This window comes from Glycine max, chromosome 12, assembly GCF_000004515.6.
Source record: "Glycine max cultivar Williams 82 chromosome 12, Glycine_max_v4.0, whole genome shotgun sequence".
In the NCBI taxonomy this organism is placed as follows: domain Eukaryota; kingdom Viridiplantae; phylum Streptophyta; class Magnoliopsida; order Fabales; family Fabaceae; genus Glycine; species Glycine max.
The window spans coordinates 11,346,626-11,371,531 of NC_038248.2; the positions used below are offsets into that span (position 1 = coordinate 11,346,626).

General features: G+C 31.7%; 1 protein-coding gene and 1 pseudogene across 1 annotated transcript; both read left to right on the forward strand.

Moving 5' to 3' along the window:
• Positions 1-11,066: 11,066 nt before the first annotated feature.
• LOC121173140 (alpha-farnesene synthase-like) lies at positions 11,067-16,299 on the forward strand (annotated as a pseudogene).
• A 5,092-nt stretch (positions 16,300-21,391) lies between these two features.
• Positions 21,392-24,537, forward strand: LOC100818421 (O-acyltransferase WSD1). Its single transcript, XM_041007726.1, is given in 5 exon segments — positions 21,392-21,577; positions 22,007-22,563; positions 23,198-23,552; positions 23,939-24,076; positions 24,178-24,537. Coding segments are annotated over 5 exon segments (1,437 nt in total). The 3' UTR covers positions 24,379-24,537.
• Positions 24,538-24,906: the final 369 nt, after the last annotated feature.

Sequence of the window (24,906 nt, forward strand, 5' to 3'; positions counted from 1 at the left end):
TCTTAGTTAAACTAAAATACCATATATATATATATATATATTCATTAATGTGCGGGAAAAAAAATCAAGCTAGTAATTTGGTGTGAATTAGAAGGAATACCAGGATTCCGTTTCAGTATGCTGCATGGAGTGGAGAGTTTCCAAAGCACAGTGGAAGCTTCAGATCTGCAGAGAATGGAATATCCAATAGAAGATTCACGATTGCCACATTGCCACTCGCAGCTGCCAAAAACAGTGGTATGATAATATTTTCATAATGGAATATCCAATAGAAGATTATGGGAAAAATAAACAGATATAGTAATTTCATAGTATTTTCTTAAATAAGTACAAGTGGTATGATAATTTTATAAATAAAATTGCAAGTGCATATAAATTTGATTTAGGCTATCATGAATCGGTTTTCAAAATTACATCTGCAATTTCCCTGAATCTAGCTTCTCAACAGATAGCCTATTTAACCAAGTATGATTAATTAATTAATTAATTAATTTCTGTTCGTTGGAATAACTATAAAAAATAAAATAAAAAATTGTTATAGAGCAATCGTGAGCCACGATCAAAGGCCAACCAAGTCCTTGTATATTTCCAAGCAATCTGTTTTATAAATTAGAAATCCAAAATAAGAATAAAATTAGTTTTATAAATTATAAAATGTAAATTTAAAACTCATAGACACAATAAAGAAATAATAAAATTAATATACAATTTAATACATAATTAATAAATTATAAAAATATACTAATTTTAGCATGTCAAAACACAACAGTGAATTAAAAAATGCGGACACACGCGGGTCTCCCCTTATGGCATAGTATTTTCTATTAATTAAAGAATGCCAAAACAAACATTAACATAGTATTTTTTTTGTAACAAAAAAAATAATTTATCAATGATTTGTTAATCATTTATATTTTAAAATTTTAATATATTATAAAACACGTATAATAACATTCACATTCTAGAAAGTTCAAATATTTAATAATTCACTTCGTATACCAGCTCCCAAAATACAATAGATAAGAAAACAATCAATAAAATAGATGGGGACGGTAGAAAGGAAATAGCATGGTTGAATTTTCAATATTCTCAATGAGATTGAGATACCTCGTATGTATGAACAAGGTTAGGAAGAGAGATATAATCTATAACAATAGCAATAGATAAAGAAATTTTTTTAAAAAATTTTCACATTAGTGCATAAATAATAAATAATAAATAGAAGTAATAAATAAAAAGAGAAAGAAAGAGCATGAGATGGTAGTATAGGGATCCGTTGGCATTTGGTAATGGCGGGTCTCCCCTTTCTCCTCTACTTTAAATCCTGACTATCAATTTTTGTCTCAAACTACAAAATACAGATCCCCAACATCACCAATCTCAATACCAGTTTCTCCTTAATTTAATAATTATAAATCTCTCTCGAATCTTCGCTGTTTCAGTTTCAGTCTCAGTCTCCCTCCCCTTCCTTGCACAGTGACTCCTCACCCTTCACTTCACTCACTCTCACGCGCTTCCCTCAATCAATAAATGCAGACCAGAAGACTAATTAAATGATACATACATATATATATATATATATATATATATATATATATATATATATATATATATATATATATATATATATATATATATATATATATATTCAAAGCTTCTTCTTCTTCATTATGCGACGATGAAGCATGTTCTTCTCCGGCGTGGACACCCACACCTCATTCTCTGATATCGGGCCACTGACATGGGCTGCGGGGGGTCCAAGGTGGAGGACTTCCCCGTGGTGGTTCTGTGCAGAGAGCGAAAGGCGTTCCTCAAAGCCGCATCAGAGCAACGCTACGCTCTCGCCGCTGCACACGTGGCGTATTTCCATTCGCTGAGTGAAATTGGCGACGCCCTTCACAAGTTCGCCGAACAAGACCTCACCACCACCACCGGTTCCTCCTCTCCGGTTCTCACATTACCCTCGGAAACCAAAAGCATCAACAATAACAAACTCTCATCCTCTTCCCCTTCTATAGCATCTAATGAAAAAAAAACTATGAAAAACAAAATGAATGGCTTAATTCACTAGTCAGCCTATAGTTGTTCATGAAAAAGTAGATAGGAACACTCCTAAACCAGACTTGATTGAATTTTACATGAAATATGTGACACTAATTTTGAATAAAACCCTAAGATAAAGCATTCAACAATATAAATAAAATTAGGGCAAAAAACCAATGACGCGTACCTCTATGCTGATTTAGCTCTAGTTTGTGACTCAATTCTGAAGATAGGTAAAGAGAAAACAAATACTAAGATAAAACGAAAATCAAAGTAGTAAACTTGAAATATTTAAAAAGGAAGAAAGAACGTACCTCAGAATGATTTGTAGGAAGCGAAAGAGGACAAGCAGAAGAGGAGTGACTTTGAGTTCTTCTGGAAGTTTCACGCTTGAATAGCTCTATGATGGGAAACTGTTTTTTCAAATTAATTATTACTAACTTTTTTTCTTTATTTTGCCATTATTTAAAAATACATTATTATTTATATTTTCTTTCTTCCTGTTTTTTTTTTCTTCACACCCTTGCAACTCTTTAAAAAAATTTGAGTTATCACCAATTCACCATAACTCAGGAACTTAAATAATTATTTTTAAGCAACGGATCCACCCTAGCTCCAAGAAATTATGAAAAGTGGGAAAAAAAATTAATGAAACTCAATAGTGAAACAAAATTTTAACACAAGTTAATAATAAAATTCAATATTTTTTTTTTTATCTAATGCAAAACGACCTAAGAACATCTATTGTGTTGAATTGCTTGCTTATTGAATTGTTGAAGTAATTTTTTAATGGGTCATACACATTACGCTACACTTAAAATCTTATACTATTTCTCTTTTTTTTTTTAAGCAAACTATTATGTTCTCTAATAACATACAATCGTGAGTTTATTAAATAATGGGTCTAGTTGAAATTATTTATTGAAAAATAATTTTAAATATTAGAGAAATAGACCTCATAAATAATTAAAAATAACATGTGATAGTCTCAATGTTTATCATAACATCATTTTGTCAAACAAATAAAGTTGACGGCAAAATCTAAAGATAAAGAAAAGTTTGAAGATTTTGACAAGCCAAATATTTTTTTCAAATATTAAAATTAGAATTTTAACAAAATAGACTGAAAATAATTAATCCGAAATGTTTTTTCTTTGTTTCTTCTTTCCTAAATGAGTATTAAAATATATTTAATTGAGTATTAAAATAACTTTTGACAAAAAAAATTCATCTCTATTTAAATATAATTCTTTTTCTTTGTTTCTTCTTTCCTAAATAATTTTTTTATTCAATTTATTAACAAAAAATTCACATAATTAAAAAATGAGGTTAAAAATAATAAAAAAAAATGACAAATGTAATAAAAATAAATTACATGTGGATTATAATTAACTCTAAATTTAAAGACTTAACACATAATTTTCGTGTCTCATGAAAATATTTTTATTTTTGTTATGAAAAATTTGTTTAAAAATAATGAAAATATCATTTTTTTTAAAATCCTACAAATATAGGAGATAACTATAATCATTTAAATTAAACCACTGTAACACATATTTTCAATAAATCAAATTAATATATACAAATATTTTAATTTATTTTTAATTTTAAGATAATACGATAATATAAATATAGTAGGATTTCATAGAATTTTTAAATAATATTCTCCATTTACCTTTTTATGAATAAATTTTTTTATTTATTTTTATAATAATTAAATCAAAATATATTAGCAATAAATTTTAATTTTTTTACGATATAATTGTTTTTACCAACATTCTATAAAATTTTTATAAAAGTTAAACTCTATTATTAAAAACAGTTTTTTTTTATTTTCAAATTAACTAATATCAAATAATTTATATAAATGTGTGTTATATTTAAATGATAATCATGAAATAATAAAATTGAAATTACGAAATTCATTTTAAAAATTTAGTTTAATTTTTAAATGTTTCCCTTTTGAATTTATTATTGTTTATTAATTATTATATTTTTTTAATTAAAATATAATTAATAATGCAATATATGATTTTTTTAAAAATATATAAATAATTAAAAAAAAGTTTATATTAACATCGGTTTTTTTGGAAAACCGATGTTAACATATCATACGTTAACATCGATTTTTTGGAAAACCGATGTTAAGAATGATACTTTATTTACAAATATGTCACCGCGTTTAACTTAACATCGATTTTATCCAAAATCGATGTTGATAAACCGATGTTAAAACTGCTTTTTGTAGTAGTGAAAATGAATATTAAATTTTTATTATATTCATCAATCAAAATGAAAATCAAAATGAAGATTTAATTTCTTTTCATAATAGTTTTTTTAATAAAAAAAAAAACTGTTTGATAACATTTTTTTCTTGATTCCTCCTTCCTCGCAACTTGCACCAACTCACCAATCAAAACCACCACCATTGACTACCTTCATGCTACCACCTCCAACCACCATTGTCATTGTCACGTTTTGCCAGCGACGTTACTGTCGTTCTCTCTCATGTGTGACATCACAGTCTCCCTCTCCTTCATGCGCAACACCACCATCACTATCATTCTTTCTCTCCTCTATGTGTGACACCACTATTATCGTCATTCTCTCTCAATCTCTTTCACGTGTGATACCACTGTCACCATCATTCTCTCTCTCCACCATGTGTGACACCACTATCACCATCGTTCTCTGTCTCTCTCTAGTATGGAGTAACGAGACAACAAGGGTGAGAGTTGAGTGAGTGCATCTCTGAAAAAAAAAATCAAATTCTTTATTTTTGGAAGTATTTTAAATTCAACTGATTTAGTATAATTAAATTTCCCAATAAAAATACTAGCATTTGAATGTCTTTTTAATTATTTTATACAAACAAGTCATTTCACTCAAAAAAAAAAATTTCCTTCACAAAATAAATTATCCAATTTAAATATCTCATCCAAACACATTTAATGTATTTGGGTTCAAGACCTTGCACGCTCTCTCTGTGTCGGAAGGATTTGCGAATCCCTATTTCTTATAATAAAACTTTCCAAGGTTCGTCTTATGGCATGAAAGTTAAATCGAACAAGTATGGTCATCCTCTCTATTAGGTTGTAGTTTTTTGTTTTGAGGAAAGATGTACTATATAAATATCATCATAATTCTTAGCTTCAAGTCAACTTCACTCCTCCTAAAAAAAGCCAGCATTACTCCATATTGCATTAATACTTACACTCAAATTTATCTTATTTCTTTGAATTTTTTTCTTTAAAAACTATATTACTATTTTTTATAATTTTCATATTGATAAAAATAAAACTATACTAAATTTTAATATTAAATTATTTAAAAATAAAATTATTTAAATATAAATCACTTTATTAAAAAATTAACTCTAACTAAAATTAATTTTTTAAGGTTAATTTTGTTCAAAAAGACCAATTTTTATAAACACTCTAAAATATAAACTTGTTAATTCTTTCTTTCGTACGCATGTGACCTATATTAAAGGGAGTCCGTCTTTGTTAGAAGAGGCATCAAGAGAGAAGCAATGAATCAATCAAATGAGAATCTATCGTCTCAAAAAGTTATTGCATAGCACATACATAGATCTGCAAATTATAAACCCAACATTTGGAAATATGACTTTCTGCACACTACTAAAAAATAGGATTTCAACATCGGTTATTAACCAATGTTAAAAGTTCCGATGTTGAAAGTGATACCGTTGACATCAGTTTTTCAAAACCGATGTTAATATAATATTACAACATCGGTTATTGAAATAACCGATATTATATAATAAGAATTATAAAAAAACAATATATCTTCATATCAACATCGGTTTTGGTTAATATATGCAGACAACATTGGTTTTTTGTAAAAACCGATGTTGTATGTCTATATTAACATTGGTTTTGTTGTTGGTCATTAAATAACATCGGTTTTTAAAAACCAATGTTGTTGGTAATAAAACAACATTGATTTTTAATAAAAACTGATGTTGTTTATGAAAAGCTTGACATCGATTTTTTAAAGAATCGATGTTAATAAAACATACAACATCAGCTTTTTATTAAAACCGATGTTATTTTTTAGGATTTTTTTTAATATATTGTCTATTTTTTTAATAATCCCAAAATTAACCTACAAATTTTAAAAGCATAACCATAACATAAATTTTCATTTTGTTTTGAAATAGTTTTTTTTCTAGAAATCCCATCATAAATTTATTATTTTCTATGAATTAAAAGAATATTTAATGTTAAATAGACATGAATTGTAAAAAATGTAAAGTAACTAAACTACAATTACAAAATTGCCTAAACATCATAGGTTTCATTTTTAACTTTCAAATAATACTTTCTCCACTAGATGTGAAGCGCCTTCAATCTCTCTGGTTCCAATGGTCTATCATCATTGAAATACTGCATGGTATAATAAAACATAAGTTAATAATATAATATCAATCATAACAAAATGAAATTTGTTTGAATTAAACAATTATCGTTTCTCAATTATTTTTGAAACTTCCTAAGATTATAGTTGACATCCAGTGCATAACGTAATACCCACACTCAGTACTTCCTTTTTGTCTATTACACTAAATACATTATGAAATTTAGATATTCAACGTTAAGTACAAATTAGTCTACACAGTACTAAAATATAACTAGAAACATTGTTTAAATGACTTACTTTAACAACAATCCACCTAGTAGCAGCCTTGGATTTACTTTGTGGAGTATCGTCAAGTCCTTTCAAAGCATTGTTTAATACAAACATGGATGCTTATTGTACAATTAAAATATTGATGTTCCCAACTAGTGGTAATGCAAATGTATTGAAAAACAACACTGACCTGTTAATTATTCCTTTGAGGTAGTTGTCTGACCTTTTATGCAACGAACAAAATAAGATAACAATATTTTCCTTAGGCAAAATGACGACCATTTGTCAATGTGGATTGTAGTGGAGACCAATATAGGTTATTATATTTAAATTTATTTGTTTAGTTTAAATTACCCATTCAAGTAGGCTCCTAGGTACACATCCCTCTTTGATTTCTTCATCCAATTTTTAATATATCTTTCTGATTCAAATTGTGATTACCCAGATCTTTGTATGGACTGTGGCTCGAGGAACCCATACACATCGGCATTCCCTGCTCACATACTTGTCTCAGTCATATGCCTATTGCTGTTAATATAAAGTAAATTATGTATAAATTTAAAACAATAAGTTAGGTAATAAACAATAATGTAAATTGACTTACAGAATCCACAACTATATAACAGAGATTCTGAGACATTGACCACCATGTGCTATTTTAGATAGATCTTCATGCTTTATGTACAAGGGGAAGTTGTCATTAAATACCCCAAACACGATAGCATCCCACATAACCTGCAACAGCTTCAAAAAAAGTTGTGGGATGGTCAATGTCATCAAATATAGGGGATGGTCGACATCATGATCCGACCTATCTGCAGGTGTCATCGGTCCCATAGCTCCATGTTTATCCAACACAGTTAATTAACATAATTTAATTACCGTGAACATTTTAATTGAAAAAAAAAGCATTTAATGACACTGAAATACATGTTCTGATAAACGCTTGACAAGATGTGTCGTCCAAGCAAGGAAGGTGTTAAGTGTCTGCCCCACTAACTTAACCTCTTCAGCGGGTATAGGAATGAGAGCATCTGCATCTCTAACCTCGTCAACACCAACCTTGACTTGATCATGGAGCAAAGGAATATTGTGAACGGTTGTGGACCTCACATAAAGTCTTCCTAGGGCAACCAAGCAGGGAGGAATTTCTTCAACGTACAACCCACATTTGTGCTGACACGAGCAGCTGAAGGACCAACCTTAGGCTTAGGAGGCTGTGCGAGTCCCTGTGATTGCATCTACAATTGAAACTGGGACTGCATCTGGTTGAAGGATAACATTAGATTTCGAGTCACTTTTTCTATGATCGACTCCTCTAGTTGGTCCTTGATTTTTTGCGTCAGCTGCTCCAGGTCTTCAGGAGCCATGGACGAAGACATGCAGGAAGTCCTTGGAGCCGACCCAAAGTATTGCTTGATCATGACACCAGCTCCAGCAGCACGCACATGACCAGGGTGTTCTGGTGGCTCAATGGCAACAGTCAATACATCCTGACGTCCATGGGCAACAAAGGAACCCTGTGAGGCCTACTCCTCTAAAAAATCTTGTAATGAACATATTTATTGATTTACTCAATAACACAATAAACATAAATAATTGCAATTAACAATTGAAAGAGACTTACAATCTTGTCAGCAATTTCCTATGTTGCCTCAGACGTCATTTGGCAGTTTTCTTTGTGTAGGTCATCTTTCACTTCATGTGTCATCTGATAGAAGATGGAGGATCAATCATGGTGTCAGTGCTTCTAGATTGAGCAACTTCCTCCTATTCCGGAACCTGAGGCGTCTGTCTCAACAACAAAAGGAATGTTGAAGTTGGGTAAGACCAAAACAGGGTGATTGCTTATGGCATCTTTGAGTGATTGAAAGGCACGACCAGCTTCAGGTGACCACACGAATTGGTCACGAGCCAGTAGCTTTGTCAATGGAGCTACTAAGGTGGCATACCCCTTGATGAACCTTCGATAAAAACCTGCTAGGCTGAGAAATCCTCGTAATGCTCGAGTTGTTCGAGGTTGTGGCCATTGTTGAATAGCCTACACTTTTTTTGGCACCGGTTCAACTCCCTTCTTCGACACTAGATGTCCAAGGTATTCAATCTAATTTTGGGCGAAAGAACACTTAGTCAGTTTAAGAGAGAACTGGCCACACAAGAGAACCTCAAAATCACTTTCCAAATGCACTAGATGATCAGAGAAAGTTTTACTGTAAATTAAGATATCATAAAAAAACACAACAATGTATTTACGCAAATAAGGCTGAAAAAGTTGATTCATGGTAGCCTGAAAGGAAGACGAGGCATTGCACAACCCAAATGGTATCACTTGAAACTCGTAGTGGCCATGGTGTGTATGAAAAGCAGTCTTGCTAATGTCGACTTCGTTCATTAGAATCTAGTGATATCCCTACATAAGTTCCAACTTCGAAAACCATTTTGGAACCCCCCAATTCATCTAGCAACTCGTCCATCATAGGAATTGGAAAGCGGTCTCTGGCCCTGATGGCATTGAGTGCACAATAGTCTATGCAAAGCAGCCAAGAGCCATCATGCTTCTTCACGAGCAACACCAGAGAAGAAAAAGAGTTGGTGCTAGGTTGAATGAGGCCATGTTTCAACATAGAAGCAACCTGAGATTCAATTTCTTGTTTCTGGTAATAGGGATAGCGGTACGATCGCACATTAATCAGAAACGAGTTAGGTAGAAGGGTGATAGTGTGGTTGGTTGGATGAGACGGAGGTAAAGTGGTGAGTGGCTAAAACAGATAAAAATCTTTGTGAGTTAATGTGTTGATAGAGGTCATGGGGTGTGGGGAAGGCAAAGTTTGGTTAAAAGGGGGCTTTAATCGAATGTGAAAGAAGGCACTAGTTGTCTCTTATTGGATCATGCAACAAAGCTGTGGCAAAGAAATCAACTCAAGACCAGTCTCTAAGTCACCTTTCAACTCAGTCATCTTATCACCATAGATGAATTTCATGGTTAATGTATTATAATTAGTGAGAACAGGGCCTAAAGATTTTAGCCACTGTACTCCCAGGACTACATCAGCACCGCACAAGGAAAGAACATGAAAATCAATAGGGTAGGAATGTCCCTGTATCTGCACCACCACATCGTTGCAAAGTTGGTGACATTCGAGTTCATCACCATTTTCGACTGTTATGCGCAACAGGGTCGTATTTGTTGGAGACATGCCCAAAGCTAGAACCACACGGTGTTAGAGGAAATTGTGAGTGCTACCCCTGTCTAGTAAGATATGCACTCCCTTATTAGCAATTAGGCCCATCACTCACAGGGTCTTAGGGGCAATATGGCCTGATAAGGCATGCAGGATGATTTGGGCTTGAGGTGGTTCGGTAGTTGGATTGGGTGGATCCAGGTTCAGGATCGAGTGAGAAGGTTCCATAAGAGTGTCATCCTCATCTGCCACCAACAAGAACAAGCTAGAAGCACACTTATGGCCACATGTGAATTTTTCATCATAGTTGAAACATAACCCTTTTTCTCGCCACATTGCAAGCTCATAAGGAGAAAGACATTTGAAGGGTATGGATGGAGACAGTGGTTTGGAGGGGGTGGAGAGTAGAGGTGCGGGAGAGATGGTTGGGGGTGGTCGTGGGCCTAGTGGTCCTGTAGTGTTTAGAAGGGATTTGTAGCGGCCAGGACGTCGAGCATCAAGGAATTTTTCCTCCTATAAGAGAGCTAGAGAGACTGCCTTAATCAACGATAATGGTTACAAGGCTTGTACCTCGCAGCAGATCTCCGGGCTGAGTCCAGAGATGAAGCAGCTAAGCAGAAATGGCGCCGGAAGTCCGAGAATCCGATTTGCAAGGGATTCAAACTCATATAAGTACTCATTAACAGAAGCACATTGCGTGAGCTTAAAAAGCAGTCATGTAGGATCCTCATAAGTTAAAGAAGCAAACCGAGTTTCAAGGGCATGGAGAAAGGCAGACTAGGAAGTCAATTGAGCATTGCGGTGCATCCACTGGAACCATGATAAGGTTGGTCCGTCCATGTAAAAAGAGGCAATAGTGAGCCGTTCGTGGTCCGGGGTGGCATGATATTCAAAGAAATGAGTAATCTTGAATATCCACCCAGTTGGATTAGAGTCATCGAAGTAAGGAACCTCGAGCTTCAGACGATGTGAAGATTTTGACGTAAAAGTAGAGGGACTGGCGACGGATGAAGCTAGTGAGTGTAGGTTGTGGTGGGTGGTTTCTAACTGGGACATATGATGAATGAGGTTGTTGATTTTGGTTGACATGGAGAGATGGGAAGAGGTGAGTTTCACAATGGCATCTTCAAGATGATCCATCTTGGACTTGGAGCGAGTGGATTCAGCCATTGTTCAATGAAAGCACCAATGTTAAGCCTTGGAATTCGAGGACTAAGACAACCCTCCAAAAGGTAAGAAAGAAGGGGAAATTTCAGATTTTATTTCTCTGCTCTCAAAGGAAAGCATATTCCTACATATATAGAGCTAAGTGCTCGGGGATAAGCTCCCAACAACACTAACGAAAAGGATAAAGCAAATAACAAAATATCCTAACAGAATGATAACAATACTATTCTTTTTAACAACCTACTATCTTATTAGCATGTTTTGCTCATGTTAGCCATTCTGCACATAGTCCTTCAAGTAGGTTGGTGGTACAATCTCCCTTTTGGGCCTTGTAGCCCTTGCTTCTTGCAGACCCTAGTATAAGCTATATCACTTTCTCTCCCAGTTTCATCAACGTCAACCAACACTCTAATTTGGTTATTGAAAGAATGGTTCATGCCTTGGAGCTTCCTGCCCATTGGAAAGTACCATGGTTTGAGGTCAAATGGCACGTCAAGCAATACAAAAAGGAGAAACACATGGACCCAAATTTACTTGAATTGGCTAAATTAAATTTCAACTTGATTCATGCTAAACTTCAAATGGAGGTCAAGGAATTATCCAGGTATATATTTTGAACCACCAAAAAAAAATTTAGATAAAAATTATTAGACTGCTAAATACTAATTAGTGTTTTTAATTAGATGGTGGGAGAATCTTGGCATAAAAGAAGAATTGAGCTTTGCAAGAAATAGGTTGGTAGAAGCTTCTTGTGTGCAGCAGGAGTTGCATTTGAGCCTAAGTATAAATCTGAGAGGAAATGGCTCACTAAAGTGATTACTTTCGTGCCAGTCATCGATGATGTTTATGATATATACACCTCATTTGAAGAGTTGAAGCCATTCACAATGGCTTTTGAAAGGTTTGTTTATTTACAAGATAGAGCAAGATTGTTAATATATACGTTATGTTGTACACAATCCCGTTTCGGAATATTAGAAAAAAATATCTTAATTTAAATATATGTAAATTTCAGTTAATTTTATCTCATTTAATTAGATCGTCTTCAAAATACTAGTACCATATTAGTATACGGGTACAAAACATAAGATTTTTTTTTTTAAATTAAGATAATATAAAAAATATACATATATAAGAAAATAGATTTTTTGTGCAAACAAGCTAAAGTTAATTGTATATATGTAGCAATGTGAGCTTGCTTATACTGATTATTTAATGTGTCATACACACAAATGGGACGAGAAAGTTCTTGAAAAGCTTCCAGAGTACATAAGAAATGAAATTGCTTATGAGATTGGCGGAGAAAATAACTTTCACTTGGTGTTACCTTACCTAAAGAAAGTGGTATTGTTACTAATTATTATAACCAACAAGTACTGATCTCTTTGTTTTTACAAACTCGATCAAATCAATATCAAAACCATATATGATAATTAATTAAGTTCCCATCTTAATAATTAATTTTACAGTGGATAGACTTTTGCAAAGCATTATACGTGGAAGCAAAGTGGTCTAGCGTGGGATATATTCCATCGATGCAACAATATTTAAGAAATTCTTGGATTTCATCTTCGGGGCCAGTGATTCTACTCCATTCATATTTTGTCGTCAGCACGTGCAGTAAGGTGTTGAGTTATGTCCCACAAGGAGCATAATCCTCATGTTTAGTTGCCAACATTTATTTTGGAACTCTAAGAAGGCTGCCGGTAAAACCAGAGGAAGGTGAGGACGGCGTCAAGTCATCATGCTCCTTATGCATGCTGGTTGATTCACTTTTTCCTTCGTGCAAGCATTTGGTTCACCCCTTTTGTGTTGCATTTTTTTGTGATCCTCTGCTTCAGTTTGTGTTTTTCGCCCCTCTTGATGATTGTTGACTCAACATTGATTTTGTGCTTGAGTTGGAGGGCCCTCTATCCATCAAGTCAAGTAATTTGCTATTGGAAATATTGCCACCGTGTATCTCATGCTTCTTGTTTCTTCGAATCAGTTCCTAGTGTCAGTCAATCAAGATTCACCATCAAGAGAGGTGATAAGAGAACACTCATGATCGTCTTGAAAATAAGCATAAAAAGAAAGAAACTTGTCCCTAACCGCGATCTGCTAGTAGAACACTATCAAGTTCTTAACCCAAGAACAAACAAAAAACTCCCACAATAGAGAGATTCTCAATTTCATTAATCTTTAAATTATGCTTTAGGAGGATACAAGAATTTCCTATTTATAGGCTAATCTTGAAATGTTATAATAAATTCTCGCTAATATGCATTTACAAAATGCATTTATAATTGCATGTCACTAAATGAAAATAAATGACAATAAACATGTAAATAAATTCCCACTAGCTACTAAATGACCTGGAGCATTCTAGAAAACATTTAGTAAGACTAAGAGAAAATGAAAAGTTACCAGAAAATTAAGCCAAAAAACCACTACGAAATTAGAAATAAAATGATAGAAATTGGACTTAGTTATTATCTAATCAATCCAATATTAATAGTCTACCAAAATTGATCAACTTAGCCTATGAATGCTTCTTGTCTTCTAAATTGAGCTTCTCAAAGTGATTCTTCAAGTTGGCCTCAAAGCATCTTCATCAATTTGTAGGAAAGTAACCCAATTAGGTACAACCCTTAACTCACATTGGTCTTCTTTCTTTTTGATATTTAGAATCAGGTCTTGCAATGCTAGCTTCATCTTCTTAGTCTTGGACCTTGTCATAAGACCTTCAATCCCATGTAAAGAGTCATTAGATGGGTTGGTTGCACCTCTATCATTCCCTTCCTCTTTGAAAGGATTCGTCCTCGAATCTAATCCACCTACATCAAATAAAGATAGATCATCCACATTAAAGGTAACACTTATATTATCATATTCTCTTGGCAAGTCCAGCTTGTAAGATTGTCGTTTATCTTTTCTAGAACATGAAAAGGCCCATCTCCTCTTGGTTGCAACTTGGATTTTCTTTGAGCAGGAAACCTTTCCTTCCTCATATGAACCCAGACCCAATCTCTTGGTTCAAAAATAACTCTGACGTGGCCTTTATTTTCTTGCTTTCCATATTGTTCATTCTTCTTCTCAATGTTGGCTCGAACTTTTGCATGCAACTCCTTGATAGAATCTACCTTTTTATTACCATCAAAATTAGCATACTCATTAGAAGGAAAATGTAAGATATCCAAAGGAGTCAAAGGATTAAAGCCATACGCAACTTTGAAAGGAGAATAGACCTATTATAAGCAAATTCAACATGTGGCAAGCATTCTCAATTTTTCAAATTCTTTTGAATGATAGCACATAACAAGGTGGTAAGTGTCATATTTACCATTTCAGTTTGTCCATCTATTTAAGGATGTGCCACAGTGGAAAACAAGAGTTTTGTTCCCAGCTTATTTCACAAAGTTCTCCAAAAATGACTTAGGAACTTCACATCTCTATTGCTTACTATTGTTTTGGCAATCCATGCAAGTGCACTACTTCTTTAAAGAAAAGATCAACAATATGTGTTGCATCATTGGTTTTGGAACATGCAATGAAATGCGTCATTTTACTAAACCTATCAACAACAACAAATATATTGTCTTACCACCTTGAGATCGAGGTAGTCCTAATACAAAATCCATTGAAACACCAGTCTAAAGGTGATTAGGCACTGGCAAAGGTGCATGACTTCAGATTTTTTTTGTTTACATGGTATGCACTTGTCACAAACATATTGCACATCATGCTTCATGCTAGGCCAATTAAAATGCTCATGTGGAATTTTTGTAGTCTTTTTCACACTAAAATGTTCCACCATTTCACCCCATGACTTTTTCTAACTAACATTTCACGCCAGGCACACACAATTTATTTTTCTTAAACAAGAAACCATCATGTCTATAATAGTTCCCAAAAGCATGTTTCGAACAAGAATTACATATTTTTCCAAAGTTAGAATCATTATCATACAAGTCCTTCACAAACTCAAAACCAAGCAATTTAGTTTGCAAAGAAGTAAGCAAAGCATACCTTTTGGACAAAGCATCAACCACTATATTTTCCTTACCATTCTTGTACTTGATCACATAAAGAAATATCTCAACGAATTCCAACCACTTGCCATGTCTCATTTGAAGCTTACCTTGAGATTTCAAAAACTTCAAACTTTGATGGCTATAATGAATTATGAATTCCCTTGGCCACAAATATTGCTACCATGTCTGCAAAGCCCTTACCAAAGCGTACAACTCTTTGTCATATGTGGAATAATTCAATGTTGTCCCATGAAGCTTTTCACTAAAGTATGCAACTGGTTTATAATCCTGCATCAGTATGACCCCTATTCCCGCACCAGAAACATCACATTCAATTTCAAAAGCTTTATCAAAATTAGGCAAGACATGGTTCATTAGCTTCATGAAGAGCCTTTACTTTCGGTTAGGCCAGTCTCATCATTCATGCAATTCACCCATCCATCAACCAATCATGCGAGCATTTAGTTAGCACACACATAGCGAGCGAAAAAAAGCATTCATCATGGATTCTCTTCCTCAATCAAAATGTCTATAAATTGATACTTATTCATTTGTCAAGACTATTCGAAGTCAGTTCCAGTTATAATCCAAAAATGATTTGTATATATATTTTACAGAAATGTGAAATTAAAGTAGGAGATAAAGTGGCTGGGAAACATGGAAATAAAGGTATCATTTCAAAGAAGTTGTCTAGATAGGATATGCCTTATTTGTAAGATGGAAGACCCGTTGATATGATCATCAATCCACTAGGGGTACCTTCAAGAATGAATGTAGGACAAATATTTGAATGCTTGCTCAGGTTAGCAAGAGATATGCTAGAAACACATTATCACAATGAATTTGTTCCTAGGCCTTGTACACACCACCCGTTACACTATGGGAGTTGGCCATGCCTAAAGTCGTTACCTTAACAGCAAGGAGGGGGATTTCGAAGGTATGGATAATGATTGGAGTGAAGTTGTAACAAGGTAGTCGTACTAGAAGGTGCAACTGGATCACCTCCTTTTTAGGGAGAGTTAATGCTTGTTGGGTAATTTAGTTTGACACTGCTTCACACCTAAAAGGAATTGAGTTATGTCTGAGTATAATTTAGAGATGGAAGTATGAAGCCATTTCTTGGTCAAGCCACAAACGCAACTCGTATGGCTCATATCCTTTATCAAAACGGCGATGGTTTTGGTACTCAAGATTGAGATATCAAGAAACATATCTTATCACAAGTTGTTGAACCCTTTTAGAAGTTTATGACAACATACAATTTCATTTTGGCACTTTTTTTTCTTCTAAGCATTTACTTTTGCACTTCTCACAATATTGTAAAATAAACACCAATAAAAATTGGTCTAATTAGTAAAAGTTTGACTATTATGGAAAATGAACCCGAGTTTGTGATAGAATGAGTCAAATGAAGCCCAAAAGAATGAAAATTAAATGGGTTAAGAAATTTATTGGTTTGAGTTAAAATAATAAAATATTATCTATTATGTTATTTAGCTTTTATTTTTAATTTTCTAAGCTAGGATGATGATACTTGTAGGATCACCATCAATAGTAGTTAGGTTATATGTATTGTATTCTCTCTATCCTTTTGATATGAATGAAAAATATCTGATCGAGTTGTTATTTTATCTTCTCTATAGCTTTCTTTAGTCTTTAATAGTGTTTTCTTATGTGTAGAAATAATATAGCTTCTTGCACATTGTTAATGTGAGATTCTTGTTAATAGATAATATATAATTGTTTTGTAAATTTTGAGACTTGTCCTAACTTTATTGAACTTTCAGGGACTCAATTCACCTATTTCTTTTTTAAATAAAATAGGTCCATTATTCATTCAATGAAAATTGTTGTGGGATACTCTAGCTAAAAGTTAAAATATGGTTCTTATTGGTGGTTTAACAAAACATGTATCAATTACAAAAAATAAATGTAAACTAAACATACATTGTTGTTGGACAGTAGAGGGTGGGATCGTTAGTTTCTTGTAGACTTTCATGAGTTTTTTTAAAAGGATTTACATGAAAATACATTTTTTATCCAAATTCTCAATATTTACAATATTATACTAATTTATATTGTTTTTATGAGATTTCTTGTTATTTTTATAATGAATTACTTGAATCAGTTTACTGATTTTTCATGAATTGAAGATTCACCATGCTTCTAAGAAATGCGATTAAGCAAATAAACCAAAGAGCTCAAGTTTAGACGGTTTTTGTGACATAGTCCTAAAGATGAGTGGCAATGTCTTAGTGACCACAACACAACCCAGTCTCCTCATTTATAACATCACCAAAATAGATTACATCACGAGCATTTGATGATTCCTTAATTACGGGGTTTGTGCCTCTTTCCTCATAAATTGCACTCCATTCAGTCATATGACAAGATCCAACCTTATAGTGTATGAATCATTTTTCTTGATTCATTACTCATAAGGAATTTTTTGTTCATAAAGCATTATATTCCTTGAGATTACAAAATATTCAAGTCATATACACCCTTCATCCTTTCTTTGGATAAGGATAACTCATTAAAACATATTTTCAACATCAACTAACATACTTATCTCCTCTATGACAACCAACATGGGATAGTTGAATGATCTTTGATTTGATCCTTTAAGTAAAATTTTGAATTTGAGATTTACAAATAAAAAAATATAATTAAGATGGAAAAAATTCACAAAAAATGACGAGTCAAATTTTTAGATTAATCAATAAAAAAGTCAATAAATACTCTATAATGTAAACATGATAAGAAAAAAAAAATCTTTGACATTGATTGTAATACCCAAATTTTATATGACTTGTGATTAACCTTCAAATATAATTACAAGAAAAAAATTATAAATTTATATGATTTTTTTCCTAAACATTGTTATAAACTAACAATGTAAAATTACATTGTGAAAGTAAGCAAACAATCAATAAATTCTAAGTATTATAATTAAGTTTATATGAAAAATTAGAATTATTTTTTACACGGTTGATTAAAATAATAATATTTTAATATGAGATCTTCAACTTGTACTTATACCAAAGGGAAAGAAGCCACCCCTATACAAAGGTACAGCCAACAGAAAATACACACAAGAATTAATGTCATCACTACGCAGCACAAAATCGTGTACATAATGTATTGTGCAATAACTACCCATCAACCTTACGTGCCTGCATATGTGTCCACAAAAAATAGTTATTTTTACAACTTTTACAATTCTCAATTATTATGATTCAAATAAAAAGTATAAAGTAATTTTATGTTTTACAATAGAAAAATAGAAAAATGTGTAATCTCACCACTCTCATTTTTATCAAAATATGCATCATATTCTTTTCATAAAATTTAATCAATATATTCATATTAATATGATTTTTTTTAATTTAAAGTATATGGAAACTAATTTTTCTATCATTTTCAAATGAATTATAAACTTCTCAAATGATTTATAATATATCTATGTGTATAAATATATTAAAATTTTATGATTTTATTAACAAAATAATAATGAATAATATAATAAAATATATTACATAATAATTTAAATTTAAATTAATGTTTTATAAATATATATAAAATTAATTAAGAGCTTGCTGGGAGGCCTAAGACTATTGCCAAATTGGCCTTACCATTGCCACGGCACTGCCCACAATACCATGCAATCAAAACTTGGGAAAATATAGTTACCAGGGTTTAAAGACCATAAAACTAAGGAGAATTTGAAGCTAGGATCCTTGTTCCCCTACTGCAACTCTTTTGTGTAAAAAAAAAAAAAGGTTTAAATGCGTTTTTCTCAAGTTTGTACTTTTTAAATTTTGATTTTGTAAGTTTTTTTTTAGTTCATCTAAGTTTATATTTTTTTTTAAAAAATTATTCCTGTAATTTGTTTTATTTATTTTTAGTCCCTATAAACTTGTATTTTTTTAATATCGATACCTCTAACTTGTGTTTTTCAAATTTTGGTCAGTTAAAAATGGAAAAATAAATAGAATGAGAACTAAAATTGAAAACGTAAACTTGTAAAACGTACTAAAAATGAATAAAAAAGATTACAGGAAGCAAAATTTAAAATATGTAAACAAACTAAAAATAAATGGAAAAACTTGTACCAAAATTAAAATATTTTCAACTCATAGGGACAAAAAATATTTAAGCTTAAAAAAATTAACAAAATGATACCACGCCAGAATTTTATGCAAATTAAACTTATCACTAACAAATCACAAATTCAAAACCACATGTGATGGATGCATTATTTCAACCAAGAACACAGAACATAGAGAACATTGAATTTTATTTATTTAAATTAGATTTATATCAATTAAGAAATCTAACTCGATTAGTTGAATAATCTGAGTTCAATTTTTGTGAATAAAAAAAATAGATTTTTATCTAAAGTTTATTAGACAAATGCTAATGATAGAGTGTTCTTAGAACATTGTTTAAATAATTGAAAAGAGAAATTTTTTTATTAGAATGTACAAAATTGTGTTGTTTATGACTTTTTTTATATTCTTCTATGATTTTTACAATAAATACTTATTCTTTTTAATTTCTTAATCAATATCTAAGTGCATTAGTTAGTCACGGTGGAAAACCTAGAAATTTTTCTTAATTGAGACAAGAAATGATTTGTAATATTATCATAAAAAAATATTAGTATCACAAAATACATAATATGGTGACAAAAAAATCCAAAATATTTGTTTTTCCAAATTATAATTATCTTTTATGTATTTTTTTTGAAAATGTTCTATTATTTTTTTATATTGTCAATATTATCAAAAAATTAAAAGAATAAAATAGTAAGATTAGTATCAATTTATTATCTCTTTTTATTTCTTATATTTTCTTACATTCATTTTAAACAATTCATCTCATGAGAGTAATATTTATTTTTTTATGGAGATAAACTTTTGTTTGTTACACTATACAAATAAATAAATAAAAAAATCTCGTGAAGATAATTGCCCCTACACCTTATAACCTGGATCCTGGTGGTTACTTAGTCAGACACAAATTATTATTCATCTAAGGGAACAGTTAGTATAGCCGTTTGGCCATTGTTTTTCTAGGTCGAGGGACCATTTGACCAATTAATTGGCTTGATACTAGTAGGCCATGCGGTTTTATGTTGATGGTCACGCACGTACATTTACACAACATGGATCCCTAGAGTTTTAAAGAAATGTTCATAATTTAATACAATTATTCAAATCAATAAATCAAAAGTTATTTTGAAAAAGATCAAGCGTTGTACAAATTATTTAAGGGATATGGAAGAGGTGACTATTTTCTATCCACACCATTAAGGCCATAACGTGTGTGCCCTGGCACCCCATGCCTAGCTCGTGAGTTTCCATTTCATTTGGAGGCCTTTCTGTCAACATTAAATAATACGAACACACACTCACACACTCTTTTGATCCAACAGATTCTTATAATAATTGTTTTAGTTTAGATAATTATTCATACTATTTCCATTTCTATGTATAAAACCCATATTAAAAATAATTGTTTCTTTTGTTATTATAAGTATATATTTCAATAACCATATGTGGAAACACGTTTTTCGTGAGACGAACCAACCTGCGGATATTTTGGCTAAATATGGGTTTAACTTTGTTACAGATGGTAGTGTTTTTAGTTTTTGTCCTAATTTCCTTAAGAACGCTGTTATGGCTGATGTAATGTCAATTCTTTTCCTAACTGAGTTTAAATAAATTTCTTTTGGGGTCTTAGCTCCTATTGGCCAACAAAAAGAAATATTGAAAATTGTATAATATATATTTTTTTACTTTTAATTACTTGTAAGGAAAAATTAGTTACATTTTATATTTCAATAATCCTATGACACTGTCTGTTAATCACTTAGGAACATATTTAACCATCAGTGCAATAAGTACAGATCAATAGCTGTATTACCTGTATATATACATTCCATTACTTTTAACTACTTTTACAATTTCTTTTTTTAAAAAAAACTATTTTTACGGTAAAATTAATTATTTTAAGACATTTTAATAACCTAATGAATTATTACACTATTAATCACTTGTGAGATATAATTAATTGTTAATGCTACAAATATAAATCGATCATTATATATAATCATGTTTATATATTTTTAACTAAAAAATAATCATATTTACACGGGAATTAATCATGTGTGATGGGTAGATGCTGGGTGGAAAAACCCACTGATATGTTTATCATTTGTCGTACAATAATGTATATATATCATCAATCCTGGTCTGGCTTTGCAGCCAAAAGATATTTTTAATTGAAGTGCTATTTCACTCTCATTTTCATACACAAACTAACACAATGGACCAATTCTATGATGAGGTTCAAGAGCCCGTGAGTCCTCATGGACATTATTTCAACAGTTCGGTGATTTGCTCCTATGTTTTTGGCTTTCTTGAAATGGCAGTTCCAATTGATGACTCACAGACTATACCTTTGCTGGAAGATGTCTTCCTCCCCATCAACCCACGTTTCTCCTCTATTATGGTTCTTCTCTCTTCCATGATTTACTATATATACTCTTGCATTTAGTAATTAGTAGAAGTCCACCACAAAATTTAATCATGGCTTAATTATGTTTAGTCACTCAAATTAAGAGGTATGTTGTTTTTAGTCCTTCAAATAAAAATTTGTATTTTTTAGTCTCTCAAATTCAAAAAATATTTTTTAGTCCCTCCACCAAAATTTGAAGGACAAAAAATGTAAATTTTATTTGAGGGTCTAAAAGAAATATACCCCTTAATTTGATGGACTAAAAACATAATTAAATCTTTAATTATTTATAAGGTTAGTCAACTCATAAAGGCTTAGTGATATGTACTAAATTAGCAACACTCATTTCAAATTTGAATTAATGTTCATCAATCATCATATTGACCTTTTGTTTTAATTGTTCAATTGAATGTTTGACCACAGGTCAGAGACCAAGCTGGTAAAATGAGATGGAAAAGGGTACAAGTGAATCCTGAAGAGCATGTAAAAGTCCCTAGATTTCCTGAATGCAATTCAGCAGAATTGTATGAGCAATATTTTGATGATTATGTGACAAGGATTCTAAATGAACGGACACCTCAGAACAAGCCACTATGGGAAATCCATCTTATTAAGTATCCAACAAGCAGTGCTGCAGGCACAATAATTTTCAAATTTCATCATTCACTTGGAGATGGTTATTCCCTCATGGGTGCCCTTCTTTCTTGTCTTCAAAGAACTGATGACCCTTCTCTTCCACTAACTTTTCCTTCAAATTCACAGCATGCAAAGAAAAACATGTTTAAGTTACATTCAGTGATATCCTCCCTCTTTAGCTCCATGTTAGATTTTGGATCTAGCATAATAAAGACTAGAATGATTGAAGATGACAAAACACCCATAAGGTCTGGATATGAAGGAACTAAGCCTAAGTATTTCACCTTGTCAAACATATCATTATCTCTTGATCATATTAAAGCAATCAAGTCCAATCTTGGAGTGGTAAGATTAGAGCATCTTCAATCCAAATTTTTTTAAGTGGGTTTCATAAGTTATTTTTTGTGGTTCTCAAAGTATCATGTTATCGTAAAAAATTCATACATAATTTTGCTCCAATGACGTGAAATTTTAGGAAATTTCAAAAAACTCACTTTTATATTTTTTTTATTTTCACTTAATCATGATTTAATTATAATATTGTTATGTGTCGGATAAATGTTATTGTTTTATTGTTAAGAAATAATTTCTTGCAATTTCTTGAAAAAGATACAAATTTTATTTTTAAAAAACTCTTCATATCACATAGATTTGCTTAGATGGGAAAGAAACTGTAAGAGTTTCTTCACTTAAGAAATTCTTAAAAACCCTCGTTAGAGATGCTCTTAGATCAATCTAGATATTAGTAATTATGAAAAAAATAGTCTATGTAGTAATAATGTAAAGATTATACAATTAAAAATCGTTATATATGTTAAGTTTATTGACTTTTATAAAAACTATCTTAAAATTTATATTTATCATGATTTCTATGATTGGTTGAAAATATAGAAATCGAACTCTTAATTATGTCATCCGATTAAGTTAGCTAGCTACATTAATTAATTTATATCTTTTCTTTATTGTGACATGAATGCGGACAATAAATGATGTGATTACAGGGATAATTTTCTATGGAATTCGTTTGTACATGCAAGATATTGACTACTTGACAAGAAAAGCAAACTCCACAGCTTTGGTAGTGCTCAACACAAGAAATATTAGAGGGTAACAATCGGTGAAGGAGATGCAAAAACCAAAGGTCCAAGGTCTCTGGGGAAATAAAATTTCTTTCTTACAAATACCAATTCCAAAGCTAAGTCAATCCAAAATCTCCAACCCTCTTGAGTTTGTTTGGAATGCCCGTAAACTAATCAAGAGGAAGAGACATTCTTTCAGTGTTTATCTCATAGGTTTGCTCCTGGATTTGGAGATGAAATTAAGAGGTCCTGAGGTGTGTATATGTAGTTTAGGATTTGTTTGAAAGTGTTATTAGGATCTATATTCATAAAAATAGTTTATGGTGTTCCAGTAATTCTTTTTAAATTTATTTTAGTAAGTTTTATGACAACTTATAACATAACTTAAACATATAATTAGTTAATATTTAATTAGCTGTTTATTTAAATACACTCTTAATGGTAATGTATTTAATTAACTGTTTTAGATTTTGATATAATTAATTTTGGATCATTGCATGTGATTGAAATGTAAATTAAGGTGTGTGAAATTGATTTTAATAGTAAATTAAAGGGAGCCCCATATTGTATAGAGCATAACCCTTGTATCTTCTTTGCTTTATGTTGTTCAACTTCTCTAATTTATGGTTTGGTGTTTCAGGTTGCGTCTAAAACCTTCTACAACACTCTGGGAAATTGTAGTGTTCTTATATCCAACATGTTTGGGCCAATGGAGCAGATGGCTTTGGCAAATCATCCTGTAAGTGGTGTTTATTTCGCTATGTCGGGTGGACCTCAGGTATTTATTGATTTATTCATTCATTTTTGGGAGTTTCATTAAGCACTTCCATAATTGCTTGGCCCAGCTTTGGATAATTTGAGTTCTAAAAGTGGTTGTAGAATGTAAACGTAGAAATTATGAGCTATGTGGGAGAATTAAGAATCACCTCGAAAACTCTTAAGGGATTTATAGATGAACAGAAATTCAAGTTTTGCATAGAGAAAGCCTTTGATGAAATATTCAAAGATGCTATGGAGATCTACGAGATACCTAAATGGGACATATATATGGAAATATTGATTAGTGGTGGCGCAGTGTAAGATTATAGTTTTACTTTCCTTCAGCGTCAGAATGCCACAAACCTCATCCAAGTTTATCTGTTTTGTAACTTCGGAATATTCTACAAACACTGTCTATTTTTCCTTTTTATGGAATGTCCGTTGATGATATGAATTTTAATTGTATGCTTATATTGATTGTAATTTGGTCCCGCAAATTTCAATATCATACTATGTCTGCTTATTGCTTTCTCTGCTCATATGCTCAAGATTCTGTGCATCTGTTGATCCTTCAACTATATATACAAATAGATAGGTTGCAATTGGAGTTGCCATCATATTATGACCTCACAAACTTTGGTAAAAAAGGCTAGCATTAAATTCATTTATTTACCATGGAAGCCCAACTCTAAAATTAAGCCTGACAGTGAAAAGTGGCCCAGCTATTTATTTATTGCACTTAACATTAGAATAAGGGGAAAACAACACTACAGTTGTGTACGAAAGAGTCATGTTTAATCATATGATGACTGTTTCAATACCTTTATATTGAGTATTGTGATCATTAAT